The 27,271-nt window shown below is 39.8% G+C and overlaps 1 protein-coding gene across 3 annotated transcripts in view; it reads right to left on the reverse strand.

Moving 5' to 3' along the window:
* atg16l1 (ATG16 autophagy related 16-like 1 (S. cerevisiae)) overlaps positions 1 to 24,723 on the reverse strand; it is a 73,253-nt gene extending 48,530 nt beyond the window's left edge. For all 3 annotated transcript variants that reach the window (XM_051923581.1, XM_028794801.2, XM_028794800.2), the window contains exons 1-5: positions 24,576 to 24,723; positions 15,697 to 15,812; positions 15,462 to 15,555; positions 11,653 to 11,758; positions 11,299 to 11,372 (exon numbers count right to left, since the gene is read on the reverse strand). In XM_051923581.1, coding sequence (XP_051779541.1) covers positions 11,299 to 11,372; positions 11,653 to 11,758; positions 15,462 to 15,555; positions 15,697 to 15,808 — 386 coding nt within the window. In that variant the 5' untranslated portion in view covers positions 15,809 to 15,812; positions 24,576 to 24,723. The remainder of the gene's footprint in view (positions 1 to 11,298; positions 11,373 to 11,652; positions 11,759 to 15,461; positions 15,556 to 15,696; positions 15,813 to 24,575) is intronic.
* Positions 24,724 to 27,271: the final 2,548 nt, after the last annotated feature.

The following is a 27,271-nucleotide window of genomic DNA, read 5'->3' on the forward strand; positions in this document are numbered from 1 at the left end:
AGTCAACTTATGCTTCTTCAATCCATCCTCTTGGAGTAGTGAGCCGAGCTGGAGACTAGATTACAGAGACCATGACCTAGAAATTATGTGCCCCATGTTTTGTCATAAGTTTTAATAATTGTAGGGTAACTGGCGAGTGCACGTATGAACACCCCTATGCTTGAACATGGTGTTCGTTATGGACAATCCGTGTCGAGCACAGAAGTCCAATAACAAAACACCACTCGGGTTCAGATCAGGGGGGCCATTCCAGGTCTCACTGTCATTGCACAAGTGAGCATTGAAGTCTCCCAGCAGAACGAGGGAGTCCCCAGAAGGTATGCCCTCTAGCAACCCCTCCAGGGACTCCAAAAAGGGTGGGTATTCCAAACTGCTGTTCGGCGCATACGCACAAACAACAGTTAGGACCTGTTCCCCCCACCCGAAGGCGGAGGGAGGCTACCCTCTTGTCCACTGGGGTAAACCCCAATGTACAAGCTCCAAGTCGGGCGACAATAAGTATACCCACACCGGCTCGGCACCTCTCACCGGGGGCAACTCCAGAGTGGTAGAGAGTCCAGCCCCTCTCAAGGAGATTGGTTCCAGAGTCCAAGCTGTGCGTCAAGGTGAGCCCAACTATATCTAGCCAGAACCTCTCGACCTCGCGCACTAGCTCAGGCTCCTTCCCCTTCAGAGAGGTGACATTCCACGTCCCAAGAGCCAGTTTCTGTAGCCGAGGATCAGACCGCCAAGGTCCCTGCCTTCGGCCACCACCCAACTCACACTGCACCGGACCTCCTTGGCCCCTCCCACAGGTGGTGAGCCCATGGGAAGGGGGTTCCATATTGCCTCTTTGGGCTGTGCCCGGCTGAGCCCCATGGGTGCAGGCCCGGCCACCAGGCGCTCGGCATCGAGCCCCACCTCAAGGCCTGGCTCCAGAGGGGGGGCCCCGGTGACCCGCGTCCGGGCAAGGGAAAACGCCGTCCAAAGTTTTCATTCATCATAGAAGGTTTGTTTAACCGCTCTTTGTCTCATCCCTCATCTAGGATCAGTTTGCCTTGGGTGGCCCTACCAGGGGCATAAAGCCCCGGACAACAGAGCTCCTAGGATCATTGGGACACGCAAACTCCTCCACCTTTATAAGGTGGCGGTTAAAGGAGCCTGTACATTGGGGTTAACCCAAGTGGACGAGAGGGTAGCCTCCCTCCGCCTTCGGGTGGGGGGACGGGTCCCAACTGTTGTTTGTGCGTATGCACCGAACAACACTTTGGAATACCCACCCTTTTTGGAGTCCCTGGAGGGGGTGCTAGACGGTATACCTTCTGGGGACTCCCTCGTTCTGCTGGGAGACTTCAATGCTCACGTGGGCAATGACAGTGAGACCTGGAATGGCCCCCCTGATCTGAACCCGAGTTGCGTTTTGTTATTGGACTTCTGTGCTCGTCACGGAACACCATGTTCAAGCATAGGGGTGTTCATATGTGCACTTGGCACTGTGACACCCTAGGCCTCAGTTCGATGATTGACTTTGTGGTCGTGTCGTCAGACTTGTGGCCACATGTCTTGGTCACACGGATGAAGAAAGGGGCAGAGCTGTCAACTGATCACCACCTGGTGGTGAGTTGGCTTCGATGGTGGGGGATGATGCCGGTCAGGCCTGGTAGGCCCAAACGTGTTGTGAGGGTCTGCTGGGAACGTCTGGCAGGGAGCCACCTGTCAAAAGTAGCTTCAACTCCCACCTCCGGCAGAACTTCGACCACATCCCGAGGGAGGTGGGGGACATTGAGTCCGAATGGGCCGTGTTCCGTGCCTCTATTGTTGAGGCAGCTGACCAGAGCTGTGGCCATGAGGTGGTCGGTGCCAGTCGTGACGGCAATCCCCGAATCCATTGGTGGACACCGGCGGTGAGGGATGCCATCAAGCTGAAGAATGAGTCCTACAGGACTCTTTTGTCCTGTGGGACTCTGGAGGCAGCTGATGGGTACCGGCACGCCAAGCAGAATGCGGCTTTGATGGTTGCCGAGGCAAAAACTCTGGCATGGGAGGAGTTTGGGGAGGCCATGGAGAACGACTTTTGGACGGCTTTGAGGAGATTCTGGTCCGGCGTCTCAGGAGGAGGAAGCAGTGCAATGTCAACACTGTATATGGTGGGGATGGTGAGCTGCAGACCTCGACTCGGGACGTTGTGGGTCGGTGGGATGAGTACTTCGAAGACCTCCTCAATCCCACTAACATGTCTTCCAATGAGGAAGCAGAGCCTGGGAACTCGGAGGTGGGCTCCCCCATCTCTGGGACTGAGGTCACCGAGGTGGTCAAAAAACTCCTTGGTGGCAGGGCATGGGGGTGGATGAGATACGCCCGGAGTTACTCAAGGCTCTGGATGTTGTAGGACTGTCTTGGGTGACACGTCTCTGCAACATCGCCTCTGGATTGGCAGACTGGGGTGGTGGTCCCCCTCTTTAAGAAGGGGGACCGGAGGTTTTGTTCCAACTACAGAGGGATCACACTCCTCAGCTTCCTTGGAAAAGTCTATTCGGGGGTCCTGGAGAGGAGGGTCTGTCAGATAGTCGAACCTCAGATTCAGGAGGAACAGTGTGGTTTTCGTCCTGGTCGTGGAACAGTGAATCAGCTCTACACCCTTAGCAGGGTCCTGGAGGGTGCATGGGAGTTTGCCCAACCAGTCTACATGCGTTTTGTGGACTTGGAAAAGGCGTTCGACCATGTCCCTCTGGGAATCCTGTGGGGGGTACTCCGAGAGTATGACCCCCTAATATGGGCTGTTCGGTCCCTGTACGATCAGTGCCAGAGCTTGGTCCACATTGCCGGCAGTAAGTCAAACCCGTTTCCAGTGAGAGTTGGACTCCGCCAGGGCTGCCCTTTGTCACCAATTCTGTTCATAACTTTTATGGACAGAATTTCTAGGAGCAGCCAGGGCGTTGAGGGGGTCTGGTTTGGTGGACTCAGGATTGGGTCACTGCTTTTTGCAGATGATGTTGTCCTGTTTGCTTCATCAGGCCGTGATCTTCAGCTTTCTCTGGATCGGTTTGCGGCTGAGTGTGAAGCGGCTGGGGTGGGAATCAGCACCTCCAAACCTGAGACCATGGTCCTCAGCTGGAAAAGGGTGGAGTGCCCTCTCAGGGTTGGTAGCGAGATCCTGCCTCAAGTGGAGGAGTTCAAGTATCTCGGGGTCTTGTTCACGAGTGAGGGAAGAATGTAGCATGAGATTGACAGGCGGATCGGTGCGGCATCCGCAGTAATGCGGGCTGTGCATCGGTCTGTCGTGGTGAAAAAGGAACTGAGCCGCAAGGCGAAGCTCTCAATTTACCAGTCGATTTACGCTCCTACCCTCACCTATGGTCATGAGCTATGGGTAGTGACCGAAAGAACGAAATCGCGAATACAAGCGGCTGAAATTAGTTTCCTTCGCAGGGTGTCTGGGCTCTCCCTTAAAGATAGGGTGAGAAGCTCAGTCATGCGGGAGGGGCTCAGAGTAGAGCCGCTGCTCCTCCGTATCGCGAGGAGTCAGATGAGGTGGCTCGGGCATCTGATCAGGATGCCTCCTGGACACCTCCCTGGTGAGGTGTTCCGGGCATGTCCAACCGGGAGGAGGCCCCGGGGAAGACCCAGGACACGCTGAAGGGACTATGTCTCCCGGCTGGCCTGGGAACGCCTCGGGATTCCCCCGGAAGAGCTACAAGAAGTGGCCAGGGAGAGGGAAGTCTGGGCATCTCTGCTCAAGCTGCTGCCCCCACGACCCGACCTTGGATAAGCGGAAGAGGATGGATGGAAGGATGGATGGATGGATGAGGGTAACTGGCGATGGTTGCTTATCAGCATGCCTAACCAGTAAGAAATCTCGCAGTCATCCCTATGCCATGTCATGCCATCTCTTTGGGATGTTACAATTAAGATTCTACACAGCCACATCCAATTTCCATCAAAAGGAAATTTGCAGTGACTGCAGATTTTTGTAATGTAATTTGCACAACAAACTGCAATAGAGTTGTAAAAAGAATCAAAGCATTAAGTGTTAATTCTAACATTTTAAAAATTGTTTCAATACTCATCTTTCATGTTATCAATTCTACAGTCCACATTATGAATGCACTACTAGTTAATTCTGGCTTTTGACAGTTGATTCTCATAAGCTACCAGTGGGCATAGCTCTATTTCTTAAAGAATTTTATTACTAAATTATGGAAACAATCAGTGTAAGCCTGTAAACTGTTGCATTTGAAGCAGGGATGTGATGTTTGTTGTTTGAGAGGCTAAAAACGTTTTTTGTAAACAATTGCGCTACTCCTGCTTGTATACATGACTAAAGTGAAAGTCAAATGGATTTGGCTGGCTGAGGCGACCATTTCACGGATGGTGTCTAGAGGAATGCAGGAGCATGGTGGAATTTGCTTTAAGTGGTATCACAAAAACAGCTGCTCAGCACAGCAGTGTTTATGAACTGATTTTTTTTTTTTACTTTGACATCCCAATTTTGGTGCAGTGTCCCCAATACTGTTCAAAAAACTGGCTCAAAACTACATAAATCTGCCTATATAAATAACACTGCAGATGGATGGGAACTTTATTCTTGAGGATGGGCCATAATACATTTAAGATTAATGCCAAGGCTATTGACTAATACTGTAGTTTATTATTATGCTTTACTGATTAAAATTTCTATTAGGTGTTTTTAAAAATGTAAGATTTGAATTTAAAATGTTTCTTTATTGACCATTATGTACTGTATACTGCAGTAAAGACACCACCACACATGGGTGGACCTTGACATTTAGGCTGGGTTGGGGCCTGACAAACAAAGCATTTTTACAGTTTTAAAACATACTGATACATATTTATAGCACATCCCATGACATATACAGTAAATTGTTTATGGTATAAATATACATTATAAAGTCTCACATTAACGTATTTAAAACTTTGAAAATTACAAAAAGTACACAACAGCCATTAATATTTAAATGATAGAAAACAATAAGTTATGTTTGTCCGTGTATTTTAATTGTGGCAAAATAAGCACTTGAGTGATAATTGTGTACATTTTTAAATTATTAAAATAAAGTGCAAATGTATTAACGGATTTGAAAATTGGAGTTTTTTGTTATTTGCTTTATCAAAGAGACATACCACATTTTTGTTTTTTTGTCACAGTTGTGTGACACGTGACAGAGGTTTGCTCAGACTGCAATGCTGTCAATGGCAGTGCATGCTGGCAGATACTCTGCTGCTATTTCAATCACTCGTGTTGATTATTGAGGTCCAGCTCTCATATATGTAAAAGAGGAAAATACTGTGGACAAAAATCTACAAATTGAAATCTCTCCTTAGCTAAACCTGAAGCAGTAAACTAATCTGTAAATGCATAATCTATCTTTTTAAATCAAAGGTGACATAAAAGAGAAATTTAGTTTAGGTAGGGCATATAATAATATTCATTGATTCATTTGTCATTTAAACATACATATCTAGGGCAAGGGGCAGCTGGAACCTATCCCTGCAAGCAACACGTACAGGCAGAAGCAATTCCTAGACAGAATGCCACCCCATCACAGGGTGAATAGACAGACAGACACACCCCAGAGGCTAATTTAGCATTGGCAATTTACTTAAACTGTATGTCTTTGGACTGTGAGAGGAAACTGGAGTAAACCAACACAGACCACATGCAAATTTCATGCAGGGTGCAACCACCTGGACTACTTGCAACAGGCAGCAGTGCTATCACTGCATCACCATATGCCTAATCTTTTGATTATTAACATATTTAAATTAACTGGGGCCTTAAACACAGAGGAAAAAATACCCTCTATTCAGTAACATCCCTTAGCTGCAACTCCACCAATGTCAGGAATATATTAAGTTCAAATTCACTTAAGTTTTGTTTCCTCTGTTCTCCCAAGGTTCGTAGTAAAGACCTCACTCAGGAAGATGGCCAAACTGATAGTGATTAGAATCAAAAATATATTTTTTTTTAAGCCATACATGGCACCTTGCCTTGTTTTTCCCCCCAATTCAGACTGTACTCGCAAGGAAAGAATTCACAATTTCAAGTGAATAAATCAGTCAGAGTGACCAAAATTACCACCACATGTACTTTATCTTAGTGCTGGGCGGTATACCGGTTCATACCGAAAACCATTTTTTATTTTTTTTATGATATGAATTTTTCTTATACCGCAACACCGGTTTAAATTGCCTAAACGACGTTCAGAACGTGGCGCAGCGGGAAACTGTTCAAGTGGAGACCTTGTTCACTGCTACACCGCTAAACACAGATTTGTTGCACTAGGGCTCTTTTTCACTGCTACACCACCAAATAGGTAGCATTCCAAAACTGAAGCCGACGATAAAGTTGAACATGATGAACAGAAGAACTTTTGCCAAAAAAAAGAAGTCACGTCCGTCGCCTGGAGATACTTTAGTTTTAAAAGGTCAGATGTGTAAATACTGTTTCTATACTACTAGATAATACTGCAAGCCAAGTTGTACTTGTTTTATTTGTTTTCAATACAGTGTAATGTACCTGGGTACTGTGTAATAGTGTGACGACATGTTGACTTTATTCTCGACATTTCCACTTTAATCTTGACGCTTATGACGAGAATAAAAGTTGACATGTTGACTTTATTCTCGTAATTTGTCATTAAAGTAGAACATCGTAAACTAAACTTCATCGTAAAATGAATATTGAATTTACTAGATTTTCTCAAACCCCGTCATAAAGTTATAGAGCACATTAAATGCTTTGTGTTAAGTGTTCCCCGAGCTTCTTAAACTGACTTCTTCTTGCACTAAGAGGAGGCGCCGGCAGCGATCGCCGCACACAATACATTCACTTCATGATCTTCCTGCTCTCTGAACATTTAGAATGCTAAGATAAATACTTAATATAATTTTCATGGTGAAATGCATTAAAGCATGCATTAATCATATGGGGGCACGGCGGCATGCCTGCCTTGCATTTGCATGTTTTTCTGGTGGGTTTATTTGGCGTGCTTCAGTTTCCTTTCAAAATCATGTAGGATGTGGGGTTTTGTTGTGCTATATTGACCCTGCTAGTGTATGTTTTGCTTGTATTCATCCTGCGATGTGCTGGTGACTCGTTCAGAGATGGGCGCAACTCTGAATGGATGGCATAATTAAACGTATAACGAAGATATTTTTAAAGTTCTGAACACTCTGTGGGCTAAGTTTATAACTAGTTTTAATTTCACAAAGACGTTTATTGTGTGGTGAATGGTTATGTGGTGAAAGAAAAAGGAAGGATAGGAACTGGGGTTTTGGCACGTCAGATAGAGACAGCATGCATGCAATAAAGAAAGCCCACTCAGAAGAACATGCATTGAATTCTGTGTTCTTGTCTCCGACCAGCAGATCACAAACCCAACATTTACACAATATTTAAGTTAAACCTGTGCGATAGCTATTCATACATCCAGTTTTTTGGAGCCTCGTCACACCTGCCATAAAGTTCTCTACACTGAACATACACCTGGGGACCCCTTACTGCGAGGGAGCAGCACTACCGCCTCACTACCGTGCAAGTGTAATACCTGCTTTAATGCATTTCATCATGAAAATTATATCAAAGTATTTATCTTAGCATTCTAAATTTTCAGAAAGCAGGAATATCATGAAGTGAATGGATTCTGTATGGTGATCGCTGTCTTCTCTTAGTGCGGAGGAAGTCAGTTTAAGAAGCGTAGAGATTAACCACTGGGTCGGGGAACGTAACACAAAGCATTTAATATGCTGCATTAATTTATGACAGGGTAAATTAAGTAATTGATTAAACATTGATTTTAGGAAGAAGTTTAGTTTACGACATTCTACTTTAATTATGAAGTAAACTATGAGAATAAAGTGGAAATGTCGACTTTAATCTCGACATAAACGGCGAGAATAAAGTGGTAATGTTGACTTTGTTCTCGACATATAGTTTGTTTTTTTCTTCCCAGTATAGCTTAGCTTGAAGCAAAGTCCATATTAATGCAGTTTGCCTAAATGATGGTTCAGTTGGTAAAGATGTCATCACCAAGTTGCACTGGTTTTATTTTAATTTGGTGAATACTGTGTAATGCACCTGGGCTTGAAGTCTTGAAGTAATAGTGCAACTATCAGTAATAATACTATTATTTATTTTATTGTTATTATTTATTAGTTTAAATATTATGCAGTTTAACGAGGATAAAGTTGTTTAAAAAGTCACTTTAACATGTCAGTGGACAGAGATTGTTAACATTAACAGAAAGTGTAGTTGGTTTACAAAAAATATTTACTATTTATTCCTTTTCTAAGACATATTCGGTGCAATACAATTTTTGACAAGCACTTCTGGATATTTTACTAAGTCTAAATACCTCTTTGTATGGTTGAAAATATGTTGTCAAAATTATAGTTTGTTTTTGCAAAATTTGTTCAATAAAAAGGTTCTATAATTTGACTGCATCTGTCATGCAATGTGATACCTTCTCTTCATTAGTGCCACCCCCTTGAAAACTATCACTTTATGGGGCAATGCAAAACTGTATTAATACCTGTGTGCACATTAAAATTTTTTTTTGTACAATGTACAATACTCTTGACAGTGGAATAGGTTATTCTTAGCCAGTAATTGCAGTGGAAAATGTGGTTAACATCCACTCATGCATGGGGAAAAAAATACCGTCGAATACCGTGAAACCGGGATAATTTAGAAAAATACCGTGATATAGAATTTTGGTCATACCGCCTACCCCTACTTTATCTTTTATTGAACTTATTAAAAGCATGCAATATTCAATATAATCAAGTCAAACTTAACAAAACTAAATTCAATTCAACACCCACCTATGAGAAAGAAAGGCAAACAGCCAGATTAAAACATTTGAGAGTAGAAAAGAGAGAAGGAAGTCTTTCGGGCCCATACTACACTTAACACAAGACCCGACTCTGTGAGACTAGCAACTGTAGCTACACAAGGAAGGCAAAAGTGAGGGGCGGGCAAACAAAAAAAAAACAAAAAGTTTGTGAACAAGTATATTAGTGTGCATTGTGATTATGCTGAAAAAACTGGTTTGGTTACTGGTGTTTAATAGGTCAGGCTCAAATCGTTTATCACCACTCATATTAGTGTATTCATATTAAATAATGAGTAAAGTCTTGTATCTAATAAGGAGTGGAGTCCAAAGAAAAAAATGTTAAGGTAAAAAATTAACTTAGAATTTTATTACATTTTTTTCCCCATTGTATTTCAAAAAAGAATTTGTTAAGAACTATTTGTGCAGAAAATAGCATCAAACAGCTTGATGGAAACATATAAAGGAGAAAAATTACAAGCAGTCTTGTTACATTTAAAAATTTTCAGTTCAACATTTGTCAAACTGATGGAAACATGTTACGTCTATATTTCTAAAAATGAAACAGTATAAGTAGAATAAAGAAAATTTAAAATCTGCTTAACCTATGTTAAGTGATCTTAACTGCTATGATGCCTTATACACACACACATACACAAACAAACACCCACCCACACATTTGAATACTGGATAGACTGAGTAATCCAAACATATCAAACAAAGCCATGTTCCCGATGTTCAATTTATAATTACATGGGAGGATACATTATTCAAAAATTAAAAAAAAAAAAATATATGGAAGTTACACACACAAGCAATGGTCATATGTACAGGATAAATTTACCATTACGTACTGGAGACAAAGGAAACTACAAAGAATGAAGTAATGATTTATTGGCACAGAACAAGACTACGTTTGGGTATCATTAGTATCAAATCAAACAACTGTTATCAAAGTTCACACTATGTCGAAGTACACACTTTCTACATCCATGTATGGACGGGAAAGAGTACTAACATTACAGGAACAGATATAACAGCAGACAGCATCCAGATTGGCATCACCCTACTAATAAATGGCAATAGACACAAAATATCACACAACATTACTGGTATATATTTAAAAAAAAAGATGACATTCATGCAGAGCCAAATTGCCCAAGTTGCCAAGGAGTTTGTCCAAGAAATTTCACAGGATTACCTCCTCTGCACAAAAGTTAAATCATCCAAGAATATGCTTTGAATTTAGTCATTGTCCACATGGTCTTTACTTGCTAATCCTGTGATCAGCCTAAGGGCAAGAAACCATGATTTTGAGACCTTGTCTCTGAAGATATGCCAAAGCTACAGCTGCTTGCACTGAAGTAGACACAAATGGTAGAGGCGTCAATAGCAATTACCATAATGAAAGCCAAGAACTGGGTTAAATTTGTTACCCAGGAATCACACACTTCTACGTTTTTGTAGATGGAAAGAACCCAAACAGAGGCTGTAATGTTCAGATGCATGATCTGTAGGTACCCTTATGGGTTTTTTTCTCGGAGTTTCCCAGATCTCTCCCTATAGGCATGAAAGCCTATCTGCGTTATTAGCAATAGGTCTACACGATCAGGCTTCAAATACAAAGAACGTTAACCCTTTCAAAGACAACCAATTAATGAATACATGGCAGTTTTTAGTATATTACACCTGTTTTACACCTAGAAGAACAGACCTTGAGTAGCAATCTTAAGTGTAATGGACACAGACCTAAACATGTTCAAGCCATGCTGATTATCCATGCCAGTTTTCACACAAACTGGAACATGGATACTACTTTGGTGGGGGAAGAGTACAAGCAACAATCTAAACAATGTATCACATACCTAAAATCTGTATAAAATGAATATTTGTTCATTTTGCTTTGAGTAATGGTTTAATTCAAGTTGCACTTCTAAAGTAATAGATCAAGGAGAATCAACATGTTAGCACATTTTTGTTCCAACCAGCCTCGTAATCAATGAATCAATATCCCTGCTTTTAAATGAGCTCGCTGGTTAAAACAGTAGAATATTTCTAACATCATATATAGGAAAAGAAACCACAGTATGTGACTTACAACTCTAACATTTATTTTTGCTATATTATATGGAATTTACTCTTAGTCAAATTCAAATTTGATCATTTACAAGGTACAGAGCAAGAAAAGGTGCAACTTGTTAATGATTAAAAAAGGAATAACTATTTCAATGTCATGACCACCTGTGAGCTCATGAGTAATGGCTGGAGAGAAAAAAAAAAAATCCAGTTTATTCCAGGACTGGAGTCAACAGTTCACGCACACCTATAGCAGAAAATTCATACGTAAAATTTGTAGCTTTTGCTCCATGTATCATATCTCACATTGAACAATATTTAAACTAAAAACACAAAGAACAGAATCAGACAATGTAATGTTACCTCACATATCGTGATTTGTGAAACTTACTTCAGTTCATTAGCCTGGATCTCTTTATCCTTTAGCTGCATTTGATTATTCAATTCTATGACACTCTGGGCAAGCTGAAAATTAAAGAAGTAGCACTATAAGTGAAACACAGACTTTATAATTTAAAAGATTAAATTACAAATAAAGTTATTTATATCACATAGTGGCTACAACTTTTGTGATCCATAGCTTAGAAACTACAATGAATGCCTCTTTGTTGTGTAAAATACCTTGCATTACTGAACCCTGGGAAAAAGCTCTATAAGGACTAAATTAAAAACCATTCTAAGAATAAAAAAGTCAAAGTGAGTAAATACTGAATGTCATACTGGTAGGTTCTACCAAGACCCTTACCTCCCCACGCTTCTTGTGCAACTCAGTGAGCTCTTCTTGATGTCGGATTCTAAGCTGGGCAATTTCCTGTAGCAAGGCTTCACTTCGTGCGCCATCACAGCTTGGACTGCCATTAAAAACACACACAAAAGAAATAAGACCATATATGAAAGTAAAACATTACAAGAATTTGCTTGTGCACTAATTTAATTTGCATACACCTGTGGTGTAGCAGGTCCACAGCTCACGTCAAAAAGGCCATTTTTTAAAATAAATAATCGCTGCACTTGCAGCTTAGCGAGGGGCGTTGTATGTGTGGCCGAAGCAGTTCCCTGGTGATGCGTGATGCAGATGGTCCTCACTTAAGTGCACAGGTGAGGAGTCGTCTGCATCCGTAATTGGTGCCGGGAGCTGCTAATTGCCACATCTGGTCCACATTCCCGTAATAAATAGAAGCGCAAGGCAGCTAAGGGGAGAGAGAAAAAAAAAAAAAAAAAAAAAAAAAAAAAAAAAAAGAGGACGGAGGTTATGAGTGAGGAGAAGGAGGCTGGAACCAGGTAGAGGTAAGCCGGTACAAGAGAGCGAGAACGAGTGAGCATAGGCTCACGGGCACCTGAGCGATGACCCTGGGTGTTTGCCAGCACCCTGGTAGCAGTCGATTGTGGTCGCTCCTGCTGAGCATTTTGTGAGGAGTGGGAGTGACCGGAAGAAGGATGGCTCACCACGTAAGGCCAAGAAGGCAGTGGGAGTCAGGACTTGGGATTTGAAAGCCCCAGCATGAGCGCCCTTGTCACTGGGGAGCCCAAGTCACGGTCTGGTTAAGCTTATTGGAGTTAGGAATCAGTGAGGCGAACGGATGAGCAGGAGAAGGCAGAGAGAAGGTCAGCTACAGGTAGGGTGGCTCCCCTGGTGCATAGCCTGTATGGTAGAAGCAGGGGAGTCACCAGTAGAAGAAAGGCACCGGGTTGATTTGTTTAAAAGGACAGCTTCCTTCCAGCCATTGTTTTAACCCCTTTTTTTTATATAAAAGGATTTTTTTTTTTTCTAACGGATTTTAACCTCCACCTTTCACTTGTTTTTATGGGATTATTTATTTAATGACTTATTTTTGAGACACTGCACTATTTATATGAACACTGTTTTGATTTTGCTGATTTTAATAAAAGCACTTTGTACTTTTGCACTATCTCCTTGCTTTTTTGTGCCTCACTGCCTAGCTCATCTATGACATTACCGACGGTGTCGGGTTCAAGGGCCCCCAGAAGCAAGATGGGAGCATGGAGTGAACCCACATCGTCACAACACCCTACAGCAGCTTGAACAGAAATATTAAAACAAATGCATTCTAAGCCCCCTGCATATTCATTATCTCTATCCCTTAAACTGGAAAGACAACCACTATTTTTTTTTTTTTTTTTTAATATACATAAACACAAGTCCATCCTTGAAGCTTATTAGCTTAACACACAAAAACAAAGAATACCCCTTATTCTGGAACATCAACCAATACTTTTTAAACACAAGTCTATCCTTGAAGCTTAATATGCAAAAACAAAGAATCAAATTTAAGATTCAGAAAGACAACAAAAAAATGTCTTTTTTTTTTTTTATATATATTTAGTGTGTGGTAATGATGTCAATAAATATACAAGTGAAAAGAATTATGGATCCATCTATTTTCAGATCCACTAAATATGAGGCAGAAATCACAAATCCACACAGAGGGTGCAGTTAATACCATTCACATCTTTAAGATGCAAAAAAAAAACTGGAGAAAAAGTACAAGCCAGGATTGGAACATAGGGCTCTGGGGTTGGGAAACATCACTGCTAACCACTGCCGTGGCTTGATGCTCCACCCTTTAATTTACATCCGATTGTCCAGTCTTGGGTGACTTGGAATACTGGGCACAAGGCAGGAACCAATCCTGGATGAGGTGCCAGCCCATCTCTCATATTAGCAGGGCTGACAAATATCTATGTGAGCAGGAGGCAATAATGTAATATTATGCAGCACCACAGAAACATAAGCAAACAAAATGTGAGGTGATTTTCAGTGTTCTAAATGTAATCTGAAATTACTTTTGCATACCTATTGTACATGCTGCTCAATAAGAGTTACAAATTCTCAGTATGCAAATTTAAATACCTGTAACCATTTTATTGACAAGATTTAATATAGGCGACATACACGCTACTGTTATACACAACAGTAATTTAGAATATTGAAGCAACTTTATTTATGCTTCCTCAAGCTGTATATTCCTAGTCAACTTGATAATGATAATAATAAACAACAATACACTCTGGAAAAAAAATGTTTTTATGTTAAATACTCATGATTACTTAAAAAAAAAAAAAAAGTCATCTGATCTTCAACAAAGCCACAATAATCAAACACTATTGGCCCACAAAAGAAGTGACACACTTTGTGGATATTGCATGTTTATTGTTTAGAACTTTTTCATACAGATCATTTGTACACTGCATGTACTGGAGGTATGGGTTACATATATAACTGTCGTCATTTGATTTTCTGTGATTGTGCAGGTGAAATCCAGTTATAGCGAATACTGAAGTAACAAAATTTTCAGAACAATAAATATCTTTTGTTGGCCTGGACAAACGTTTATATACCATCATGTTTAATGGATTTTGTTTTAATGAAATGTGAACTTCAGTATAACAAATGCTTTTCGACCAAAAATGGCCACCAAAGATAATAATGTGATGAAAAAAATACTTAATTTGTCTGATGCAAGAAAGGGTCCAAGGAAAATTCAAGACAGACTTGCAATGCAAACAGAATATATCACTAAATAAAAGGGTGGTGAATTACAGTGGATTTGTCCAGTATAAGGCGTAATATTATCGTACATAACTCAAAACTGCACAGACACCGACAACACAGCCTACATAGGTCAGTCAAACTGGATTTCAGTTTCAGATTGGAAAGTTAACAACTATTTTGAATTAAGCTACATCTTTGCTTAGAAATATGATAAAGGCCAAAATGAAATTAATTTCAAAAATACCTTAAAGCCCACGTGCTGTACACTGAATTAATTTCACTGATAAAAATACAATCATTGAAATAAGTACATGAAATCTATCAGCTACATTAAATAGTTATAGTGTAATTAACAAGCAGCAAACAGCACCCATACATTGAACAGTGGACCTCGGAGAGAAAAAGTCAATGAATCAGTCCTAACGGGACAGGCAGCAAACTTCCAAATGAATGGATTTATACAGCAACATCCAACCAAAGACTAAAGAACTGCAAGACATTAAACTTAAATAACATGCAACCTCCACTCAGTCAACAAAGATATGCAAACCATTTGAACGGTGACACTTGGGATTTTGGCTGTTTGTCAATTGCTTTAATAACTGCCAAGTTTGAAGGCAAACAGTTTAGCTCTCCTGTCATAGCTGTTTTAAACAAACTTCAGGCTATTATGCAATAAAGCGATCTGAACTAAAAATTGTCCCATCCTATTGTATTGTATTGTATTGAGAACCTTTACTTCATAGCTCACTCACTCCTAGATAATACAAGACAAATAAGGGACAAGATGGCAGAGATTAACTGTTATAGTATCAGTGCCCCATCCCACCACTACTCCGGGAAAGGTATTAATCTAGGACTCATTGCAAAGAAAAGTAACAAAGAAAGAGTCTACTCTTGAAAAATTAGACCTAGAAATATAAATTTTAAGAAATGTATGAATCAAACAGAACCACTACATTTATATTAAGTAACACTAATAATATGCAACAGTTGTAATAATAAAATGCAAATATCCTTGTTGATTTGTAGCAAAATACCTGATGTCATGTCTGTTCTGGGAATCAAATTTCTCTGCCTGTAGTCTTTCAGATAAAACGGCCTGTAGGTCAGACTTCTCCAACAGCCGGTTATCTATAAATGAGAACATTTGAAATGGGGATTAAAGGAATTTTCCATCTAAGCAAAAAATCATACTAATCAAGACACCATGGGGTCCTACTACAGAGGACAACAGACATTTCATGGACTTGAGTGGGACATATCCATACTTACACTGCTGAATGATTTCTTCAAAAGCTTGTCTCTGTAGCCTGTCTCTCCGTTTCAGCTGTTCTGCAATGTGCCGCTTCCAGGTGCGCTCTGCCTGGCATGCTGCCCCAAACATTGTCCTAAAATAAAATGAGATTTACACTTTAACGGAAGAAGCACGAACGCCGGTTTATTCTTTCTGATCAACTTAGAAGCACAAACAACTTGTTTAGAACCCTTCTACGGACCAGTACTGAAACTGTACTGCCCTAAAAAAAATTATGGCCATAAATGTAAGAATATAGGGCTAATGTTTTCACTTCTGCAAACAATTATGAAAGAATGCAGCATTTAGTAAAACTTAAAACTGTTTCAGTTCATATACACACCAAAAAAAAAAAAAGAAGTAATTCTGTCAAAATGTAGCCATGACATAAAGGGATGTTTACAAATTATAAGGAGCCTCTGTACAGGAACAGGGAGACCAATCTTATGAAATGATAAATCTCATTTGAAATTAAATAACAATAAAACAAAGAACCAGTGGAAAACTTTACATAAAGGAATTTAGATCCAAACAGCCCAAGTAAAAGGGGAGATATTGTAGCATTGCATAGGCAGGGAATGAGAATTATGACTTAACTACACCACTAGAATAATAGCAGTACTGACAGAATGCTGTATCACAGGTCAACAAAGAGGTAGAACTTCAACAGCAAAGTTGGTAGAGTTCAGTTTTCAAAATACACACTGGATGACCCATTGTTTGATGATGCAGGAAATTTTAAAACTGAATTGTAAGAAGAGGGCCACCAGTTGTTCATGGTAACAAGTTTAAGGGCCTTCAATCAAGGGCTAGTTTAGCTGCAAAAACAAAGAACAGTTTACAAGAGGAAGCATAGGTCTAAGAGATGAAGAGTATGCCATCTTCAACAGGGTGCAAGGAGCTTTTCTGCAGTGATGTGTTCTACAAAACAGATACCAAGGAAAACTTTAATATTTATCTTTAGAAAGGCAAAAAATGTCCTGAAGAAAAAATGGAGAAGTAATAGCAGATTCTTTGAGTACCCCTGGCGGTAGATGGGAAGGATGACAATATCATGAGGAAAAACGTCAGAAGGTGAAAACCCAGTGGTAGAATTTTAGCCCAGAAAGTGATACTCCATTTACACTACAGTAAAAACACTTTCACTTATGTTCTCCCTGTAATTGCAAAGGTTTCCACTGGGAGTTCCAGTTTCTTCCCACAGTCCAAAAACATGCAGGTTTGGTGGACTGGCGGAACTAAATTGGCCATATTGCATGACTGGGGTGTGTGTGCGTGCCATGCGATGGACTGGCACCCTGTCCACTGTTTGTTCTTGCCTTGTGACCCTATGTTAGCTGGGATAGGTACCAGAATTCCCCATTGACCCTATTAGGCTATCAAAAGACACCCATTTATTGCTGCAAAAAACAATAGAACTAGAGAACACTTATTGATGAATAGGCTATCTTGGTTAATGTACATAAAGAAGGGCCTTTATAAGCATCCAGGGGCTGAAAAATGTTATCTTTGTCATTAGCTGAGAAATGTACTTTGTGCTGTAAGAAAAGGAGCAGATATACACATATTGTAGTGCTGGGCGGTACACCAGTTCATACCGAAAACCGTTTTTAATTTTTTTTATGATATGGATTTTTCTTATACCGCAACACCGGTTTAAATTGCCTAAACGACGTTCAGAACGTGGCGCAGCGGGAAACTGTTTAAGTAGGGACCTTTTTCACTGCTACACCGCTAAACACAGATTTGTTGCACTAGGGCTCTTTTTCACTGCTACACCACCAAATAGTGGGCGGTAGCATAGGTATTCTGCACCGTGAAAATGGACAGAGAGCATTCTGAAAGTGAACTAAAAGTAAAGTTGAACATGTGATGAACAGAAGAACTTTTGTCGAAAAAAAGGAGTCACATCCATCGCCTGGAGATACTTTAGTTTTAAAAGGTCAGATGTGTAAATACTGTTTCTATACTACTGGATAATACTGCAAGCCAAGTTGTACTTGTTTTTGTACTTGCTAGTGTATGTTTTGTTTGTATTCATTCTGCGATGTGCTATCGACTCGTTCAGAGATGGGCGCAACTCTGAATGGATGGCATAATTAAACATGTATAACGAAGATATTTTTAAAGTTCTGAACACTCCGTCGGCTAAGTTAATAACTAGTTTTAATTTCACAAAGACGTTTATCGTGTGGTGATTAACACAAAGTATTTGATGTGCTGCATTAACTTGACGGGGTTTGAGAAAATATAGTAAATTAAACATTGATTTTAGGATGAAGTTTAGTTTACAACATTCTACTTTAATTATAAAATAAACTGAGAATAAAATGGAAATGTTGACTTTAATCTTGACATAGTCAACATGTTGAATTTATTCTTGACATATAGTTTGTTTTTTTTCTTCCGTGTCCATATTTTTTTTTCTTCACAGTGGCCCTAATGCGCTTCCATAGGGCTATACCACAAACAGCATTATAAATGCAAGTTGCAGTTATTATTTATGTATATAGCTTAGCTTGAAGCAAGGTCCATATTAATGCAGTCTGCCTAAATGATGGTACAGTTGGTAAGATGTAATGACATTGTCATCACCAAGATTGCACTTGTTTTATTTTAATTTGGTGAATACTGTGTAATGCACCTGGGCTTGAAGCCTTGAAGTAATGGTGCAACTATCAGTAATACTATTATGTATTTTATTTTATTAGTTTAAATATTATGCAGTTTAATGATGGTAAAATTGTTTAAAAAAATCACTTTAACGTGTCAGTGGACAGAGACTGTTAACATTAACAGAAAGTGTAGTTGGTTTACAAAAAATATTTACTATTTATTCCTTTTTCTAAGACATGTTCAGTGCAATCCAACTTTTGACAAACACCTCTGGATATTTTACTAAGTCTAAATGCCTCTTTGGATGGTTGAAAATATGTTGTCAAAATCATAGTTTAAGCTTTTGCAAAATTTGTTCAATTAAAGGTTCTATATTTTGACTGCATCTGTCATGCAATGTGATTCCTTCTCTTTAGTGCCACCCCCTTGAAAACTATCACTTTATGGGGCCATGCAAACCTGGATTAATACTTGTGTGCACATTAAAATGTCTTTTTGTACGATGTACAATTCTCATAACAGTCTAATAGGTTATTCTTAGCCAGTCTACTGCAGTAATTGCAGTGGAAAATGTGGTTAACATCCACTCATGCATGGGGAAAAAAATACCGTCTAATACCGTGAAACCGGCAGAATTTAGAAAAATACCGTGATATAGAATTTTGGTCATACCGCCCACCTCTAACATATTGATCTGCATATGTTTCGTGGTTGGGTTGGCTATAAGTCACTGGGGACTTTACAACAAGCCAGTTTTTAATGGAAAAAGAATACCATTCCATTGCCCACAAATCATAAAAGAATCTAGTTGGCATACTCTGAATAGTGAAATCTACAATATTTTTTAAAACTTGGTAGTCCTATTCTTCATAGGCCCCAAAAAAATGTATCACATGATGCAAGTTTTTTTTTTTTAAACTCTCAATTACACAAAACCTTGTGATACCTATTATAGTCCCATTATGTATGCACTGTGCACACACAAATAAACAGAAGTCACTATTTAAATTTGTTGGGCAATTTTAAATTGGGAGCAGTGCATACCTACGACAAATATGGATTGTGTTATGAAAATGAACAATGAAAAGTGCAAGGAGGAACAAATATATATTCAATATGTTAAAGGGCAGTTTAGATCCAGAAAGGCAGAGAAAACACTGATAAAACAGTGGTACTTTAGTTTTATGAGCTTGTTTTTATTATAACATTAGAACAATCTACACGAGAACAGACCATTCACCCCAACAAAGCTCACACTCCAATCCACTTAGTTCTTCTAAAAAAAAACATCAAGTGGAGTTTTTAAAGTCCCTAAAGTCTGTTTACCACAGACGTTCTTAGTTTATTCCAAGTGTCTGTGGCTCAAAAACACTTCTCAGGAGTGGGCAGGAGAAGGAGTATAGGAACCTCATCAAGGACTTTGTTAAATGGTGCAACTCAAACCACCTACACCTGAACACCAGCAAAACCAAGGAGCTGCTGGTGGATTTTAGGAGGCCCAGGTCGCTCCTGGACCCCGTGATCATCAGAGGTGACTGTGTGCAGAGGGTACAGACCTATAAATACCTGGGAGTGCAGCTGTATGATAAATTGGACTGGACTGCCAATACTGATTCTCTGTGCAAGAGAGGACAGAGACGGCTATACTTCCTTAGAAGACTGGCGTCCTTTAACATCTGCAATAAGATGCTGCAGATGTTCTATCAGACGGTTGTGGCGAGTGCCCTCTTCTACGCGGTGGTGTGCTGGGGAGGCAGCATAAAGAAGGACGCCTCACGCCTGGACAAACTGGTGAGGAAGGCAGGTTCTATTGTAGGCATGGAGCTAGACAGTTTGACATCCGTGGCAGAGCGACGGGCGCTCAGCTGGCTCCTATCAATCAGGGAGAATCCACTGCATCCACTAAACAGTGTCATCTCCAGACAGAGGAACAGCTTCTGCGACAGACTGCTGTCACTGTCCTGCTCCACTGACAGACTGAGGAGATCGTTCCTCCCCCAAACTACGCGACTCTTCAATTCCACCCAATGGGGTAAACGTTAACATTATTCAAAGTTATTGTCTGTTTTCACTTGCATTTTTATTACTCTTTAATTTAATATTGTTTTTTGTATCAGTATGCTGCTGCTGGAGTATGTGAATTTCCCCTTGGGATTAATAAAGTATCTATCTATCTCTCTCTCTGTGTAAAGAAAAACTTCATGATTGTGTGAAGTTTACCCTTAACACGTTTCCAACTGTGTTCTTGACGAACTCATTTTAAAAGAATAGTCTCGATCCACTGCACTAATTCCCTTCAGAATTTTAAACAACTAAATCATGTCACCTCTTAATCTTTTTCTTAAACTGAAAAGTCTCAGCTCTTTAATCTTTATTCATAACACATCCCCCAGGAGCACTGAAATGAGTCTGGTCGCTCTTCTCTGGACTTTTTTTAGCATTGCTACGTCATTTTTGTAGCATGACAGCCAAAACTGCTTACAGTACTTGAGATTAGGCCTCGCCGATATATTATAAAGCTTGAGCATAACCTCCTTGGACTTATACTCTATACACCGTGCTATGTAACCTAGCATTCTGTTAGCCTTCTTAATGGCTTCTGAACACACTATGACTCCTAAATCCTTCTTATAAGGTCAGTCAGTTAGTCATTGTCCAACCGGTTATATCCTAACACAGGGTCATGGGGGTCTGCTGGAGCCATTCCCAGCCAGCACAGGGCGCAAGGCAGGAACAAAGCCCGGGCAGAGCGCCAGCCCACTGCAGGGCACACACACCCCAAAGAATTTAGGATCGTCAATACACCTAACCTGCATGTCTTTGGACTGCGGGAGGAAACCGGAGCACCTGAAGGAAACCCACGCAAACAAGGGGAAAACATACATACTCTAAGCAGGGAGAAACCAGGAAGCGAATCCAGGTCTCCTTACTGCGAGGCAGCAGCGCTACCACTGCGCCACCCCCTTTTAATAAGGTGTACTTTCAATTTTCAGACCTCCCGTTGTGTATTCAAACCTAACAATTTCACTTCCTATGTGTAAGCACTAGCACTGACCTCTGCACAACACCACTCTTAACATCAGCCAATTCTGATAAGGTTCCCCACACCATCACCTTCCACTTCCTGTTTCTGAGCCAACTCTACGACCATCTACAATCATCACCCTGAACACCACTTTATGTTCTGGCAGCAAACAATGGCAAAACTTTTTGTAACTTTTAAAACACATCACTAGATATACAACAATATGACATTAGCTAAACCACTTAATCCAATTTAAATACTTTTTTTTTTTTTTTGGAATAAAAGTATTAAAATCCTATAATTATAAAATAAATTCCAAAAAAAGTCCTCCGTTACATCATAAGCATGCAATATATTTTTGGATGAGTTTAGTGCACATCGCCAATTTTACTTGCAAACAAAAATCAAGATGTAACAAACATTGCATGTACAAAAACTCAGCCAAATAAACCTATACTCTTGCCAATGTTTCACCCTGCAGGAAAGAACAATTCAAATAAACTTTAAAAGGAAAAATAAAGAAAAACAAACAAACATCTTCATTCTTAATCACCCATCTTCAAATGTCAGTTTCAGGAGAATACACCAATATGTCAAGTGCAAACATATAGCTAAAACAGACTGATCATTACCCAACTGGTCATACCACATTCATATTTTCAAATCATTTACCTTTTTTTGGTTTTTTTTGCCCAGCACCTTCTGGCTCATCATACGATATACTGTTCAGCTCACCACTGATGTTTAGTTATGCAAGACATCAGGCATTTTAACCCCCCACTCCCCTTTTTTGGCCCTCTAAACCCAGTAACCTAATTTTCAGGTCACTTTTGGAGCATATTTTGTGCAGGAAACTCCCTTACGGTAAAAAGTAAACCAACAGGTGCCCTCAGCAAAAATGATCAGAAAGACTTGGAACTTGTGGATGCCACATCAACTGACCCCAGAGGTCCACTAATGGGTTACAAGGTGTCAAAATTATATCTTTTTGCAAAACTTAGAAAAAATGGGAATCGGTAAAATATAGGCGTGTGGTGTCTTGTTTTATGCTAAAGTTAGTGATGCAACTGTCCAATTAAATAAAATATTCAATTTAAACTATTTGTATACTTTGTCTACTTGTGTTTAGAGAAACAATGATGCCGAGGCTTTACTGTTCTCTTGCAACCCCCGATTTCAACCACATCTCATACAAGTCAAGTGGGCAACTTTCAAATTTGCAACTTTTATACTACAAATCTTACCAAGATTACAAAAAGAAATATATTTTATGCCATGCAGCAGCAGTAATTAATACACATAAAAAAAACCACACCATTTGCCTCCATTTAAATTAAGGGTGTCCTGGAGGGCCACAGGATTTCATTTTCACCATCTTCTTAATTAATGGCGGAGTGTTGGCTCGGAGGCTAGGGATTTGCACAATCCCATAAATGCCAGAAAAGACTCTACTCTGATGGACCCTTGAGCTAGGCCCTTAACCTGCAATTGTTCCGTCCTGGGTATGACATTAATCTGCAAAATCTGCCTCCAGTCCTGCAAGCAGGTCCTCCGACTCCAACTTGCAGGGAAAACCTGGGGGTTGGTGGCAGGATTGGCACTCTAACCACTGTAAAAAAAATAAAAAAAAAACCTTAACACTCTTCAGTGTGGTGCTGATGTGTCACCCATTGCACAGCTGCACTCAGATCTCACTCCGGGTATTTCGTTGTGTGGTGGGTGCGGCAACGTGCATGCTCCCAACCTCTTAATTAGCGACCTGATCCTTCTCCTAATTGACTTCTTTTACCATACTTTTAATTAAGTTGACTCCGACAGCTTAGTTGTTTCTTTTTCCATAATTTAACAAAACAACCTGACACATGAACAGTTCACCAGAGTATATGAAAATAAAGAAACGGGAGGTAAAGCAGGGTTGATCTGCGCAGGTCACCACAGCATTTTGATGGTGTTCTAAAAATAAATAAAAAATGTAAAAAATCATAAGTTTTGGAAATGTCTGCTGTGGCAGAATCAGAAAAGCAACAAGCAATGGAATTAAATGATGGGTTTAATTTACAGCAAAAATCGACTTCTCATTACGAAGATGGCTGGTCATCTATTGGCTCCTTGCACGTCTCAATTCTGTTTAGCTGTCATTTAATGAAGAAATCAATTCAGATGACCGAATCCTTAAAACTGGGTTATTAAAATGAAGGAAACGTTCATTAGCAGTGAAAACTGGTCACTGATTTGGAAAAGGGTTATAATGAAAACCTGCAGCCACACGATCTAAATGTATACAAAAGTGTTGTGAAAACTTTTATTTTTGTACAAACGCAGACTGTTACATAGTACAAGCCGAGTTGCTGGAGTTAAGCGCCAATGGAAATTCCTATATTCCAGTGAAATTGCAAACATGCGTACCTAAAATTCAAAATAAAACACCAAAAAAAAAAAAAACATTTTGGTAAGCGAGCTAATGGAGACAGGGGCAGCATGCATATTAGTAGTAGAGAAAAGTAAAGTAGATTTAATCTTCCGCGTAAAGAGTTAAATCCCTACACCTTATACATGGAAACACAGTAAACAAAGAAAAACTTCCCTTTGCCATCAACTTTTTTTTTTGACCGAATCGGTAATGATTCGCCTACTATCAATCCTAACTTGGTATTTTCCTTATAATTTGAGTAGTTTAACGCCAAAAGGAAAATACTGAAAAACTGCCATACAACTTTCCACTTTTGCCGGCGATCGAATTCAAAGAACAGTGCGGCTTTGTCAAACAATTATTTAAAAAAAAAAAAAAAAAAAAGTTTAACAAAAGCTCGTGCCGCGATATTATGCACATTCATTAACTTACGTAGCAGCAGCTCACACGTTGCACCATCATGTCGTATAAGATTCAACGTTTAAAACATGAAGCAAAAGTAACGAAGACACAAATTTATTAAAAGCACTCCCGAATAAGCATCTTTTTGAAGAGGTGACCAACATTTTTTTTTTTTAAAGCAGCATTCTCGGTAATAAGACAATGAAAATAGTGCATCTCTACCAGTGTGCAAGATAATCGATGCGTATCGCGAAAAACAGGTTATTAGCAGATATTCAGGTAATGAATGTATGAAAATTAAGTTTTCGCATGCCAGCTGTAGACATATTTCTTCCGAACGCCAGTCACATGAGCGACAGACAGGTATATGGCAGAGTGTTGTTTCCGACATTAGCTCAGCCTACCTTTCGGTTTGGCAGCCAGATTTTCACTTCGTGCGATATTTTTTTCTACTATCTGTGTTTGCTTGTCAGCATTCAAAGGCGATCACCACTTGTTTTCAATCACCCACAAAGCCTCGCCTCCTTTCCGCCATTTTCGCTTCAGCAGTGGTCCTTCCAGCTGGAGGCGCACGGTATGAGCGTCACGCTTGGGCGGGAAGTGAGGCGATTATGTCAACGCCTGATTTATAGAGAACTAATGAAGCAATATGATACATAGATTGATAGATAGCTCGAGATATGTCTGTTTGACTAAGTAATTACGCATTTTACTCCGAAATAATATTATCGTCTGTCTGTCTACTTCTGAAGTCGCACAGATAACGGGGGCGGGGCCTAATCCTATCTACGAGACTGAAGTGTCCGTGTCTGTATTTATGAGTAGCCGCCGGTATTTAGAGTCGACCGCTAAGGGTAGAAGGCACATTTCAAGTACATTTTCAGCTATCACAGAATGCATTGCAGGATATCTGAAAAACACTTTTTATTATATCGTACATTTACCTCATATACATTTTCTAATATCGGAAGATCACTTTCTATTATTGTTATTTTTAACAGCTTTTCTATTTTCAGATATCCGAAAATGTTTTATATATCTGTCTGTCTATATAAAATGCTAAGGTTTGTTTGCCTGCCGTTACTGTCAAACGAATCGGGCTAGAACATTGATCTGGATAGTTTTTATTTTAATTGCGAAAAATAATATACCGTACAGTCAAGTCGAACTTAACAAAAATAAATTCAATCTCCTCCCGAGAACAAAAGAGAGGAGAGCCAACAGCATGGGAAAAATAATTTGAAAAAAAGGAAAATATCCACCTGGGTTCGCTTCCCGGGTCCTCCCTGCGTGGAGTTTGCATGTTCTCCCCGTGTCTGTGTGGGTTTCCTCCCACAGTCCAAAGACATGCAGGTTAGGTGGATTGGCGATTCTAAATTGGCCCTAGTGTGTGCTTGGTGTGTGGGTGTGTTTGTGTGTGTCCTGCGGTGGGTTGGCACCCTGCCCGGGATTGGTTCCTGCCTTGTGCCCTGTGTTGGCTGGGATTGGCTCCAGCAGACCCCCGTGACCCTGTGTTCGGATTCAGCGGGTTGGAAAATGGATGGAAAATATCCTTTTCACTACTATAAATGCTTATTCTAAATTTTTATTAATTGCATCTTGCCATATTTTGAAAAAGTTTTGAACAGATCCTCTAAGTGAGAATTAGATTTTTTTTCCAGTTTCAAATAGTACTGTATAGAACATCAGTTACCCACTGACTTATAAAAGGTGGGTTGGGATTCTTCCAGTTGTGCAAGATAAGTCTACATTGGCAATAACAATCAATGTGTCCTCCATTTTAAACCCATCTGGGAATACACCAAAGACAGCTGTTAATGGGTTTGAAGTGATTGTGACAGCAAGACTGTCTGATAGGCTTTAAAAGATTTTTCTCCAAAATGATGTTAATTTGGTGCACTTCCAAAACATGCGGCCCACTGAGGCTGGAAATAGATATCAACGCTCACAGGATGGATCTTGACCTGGATACATTTTGGGCAAATTTAAACAAGATAAATGTGATTGATGAAAGATTTTAAGTTCAATGATTGAATGTTGTGCACATATGGTGCTAGAGTATATTCTATGCATGACTGACTTCCACTCTTTTCTGAGATATTAAGTGAAAGCTCCTTTTCCCACTGTACCCTAGTATTTTTGAAAGGAAGAGACTTTAATAATATGTTTTTATATGTTGTTGAGATGCTGTCTGAGTCTTCAAGACTGATCAGTATTTCTTCTGGAATAGAAATGACTGGGAGGTGAGGAATATTGGGTAGGTTTTTATGGTCAATGATTTTATCTCCATCTATGCTGGTAATTTCTGATATTACTTTGTGAACTTCTTAGCTCAACAAACCACAAGCAAGATCTTATTAGCCTTCACTCTACGTTCATAGTAATGATGTCGCAATATAAAGATTAACTGTTCTATTTCTTCTGTTGTTAAGAGTTTAAATTCTGACCTCCATTTCCAAGCCAGTCTATTTCTATACAGTACCTCATTTGGAGACCTGGCATATTCTTTATCTATTCTGGTAATTTCACTGATTAACTCTGGCACCTTCTTGGTCTCCAGTTATTTTTGTGGAAAAGATATAATGTGTCCTTTTAAAAATGCCTTCAGTCCTCTGAGAATGCATTTGTCTCTAAAAATAATCAACTTGTTTGGAGATGAATTCTGTAAAGTTCACATCTGCTAATGACAGGGGATTAAGATGCCAGCTACGAAATGAGTGTATAGAACATAGTGATTCAAGCTTCACGATATGAGGGGCAGGATCAAAGATAATAATAGCGTTATACTTACAGAATTTGATAGTGGGCAATAAATTATTATTATTAAAGAAATAATCAATTCTTGAGTAACTCTGATCTACTGGTGACAAGGAATATTCTTGGTCTGATAAATTATAACCCATTACAAACTGTGTGATTGTCTTTGCAGTATTAGATGTTATCGCCACTGCAGCTGCAGATCTATTCAGTTCTGGATTTTAAACACAGTTAATGTCTCAATTTTATGAATGCTCATATTGGGAATTGATGCAAATATGTTTTGGATAAAATCTCTGTTATCCACATTTGGTTCATAGATATTTATCAAAATTATTTTATA

Source organism: Erpetoichthys calabaricus, chromosome 2 (genome assembly GCF_900747795.2).
Source record: "Erpetoichthys calabaricus chromosome 2, fErpCal1.3, whole genome shotgun sequence".
Lineage (NCBI taxonomy): Eukaryota > Metazoa > Chordata > Cladistia > Polypteriformes > Polypteridae > Erpetoichthys > Erpetoichthys calabaricus.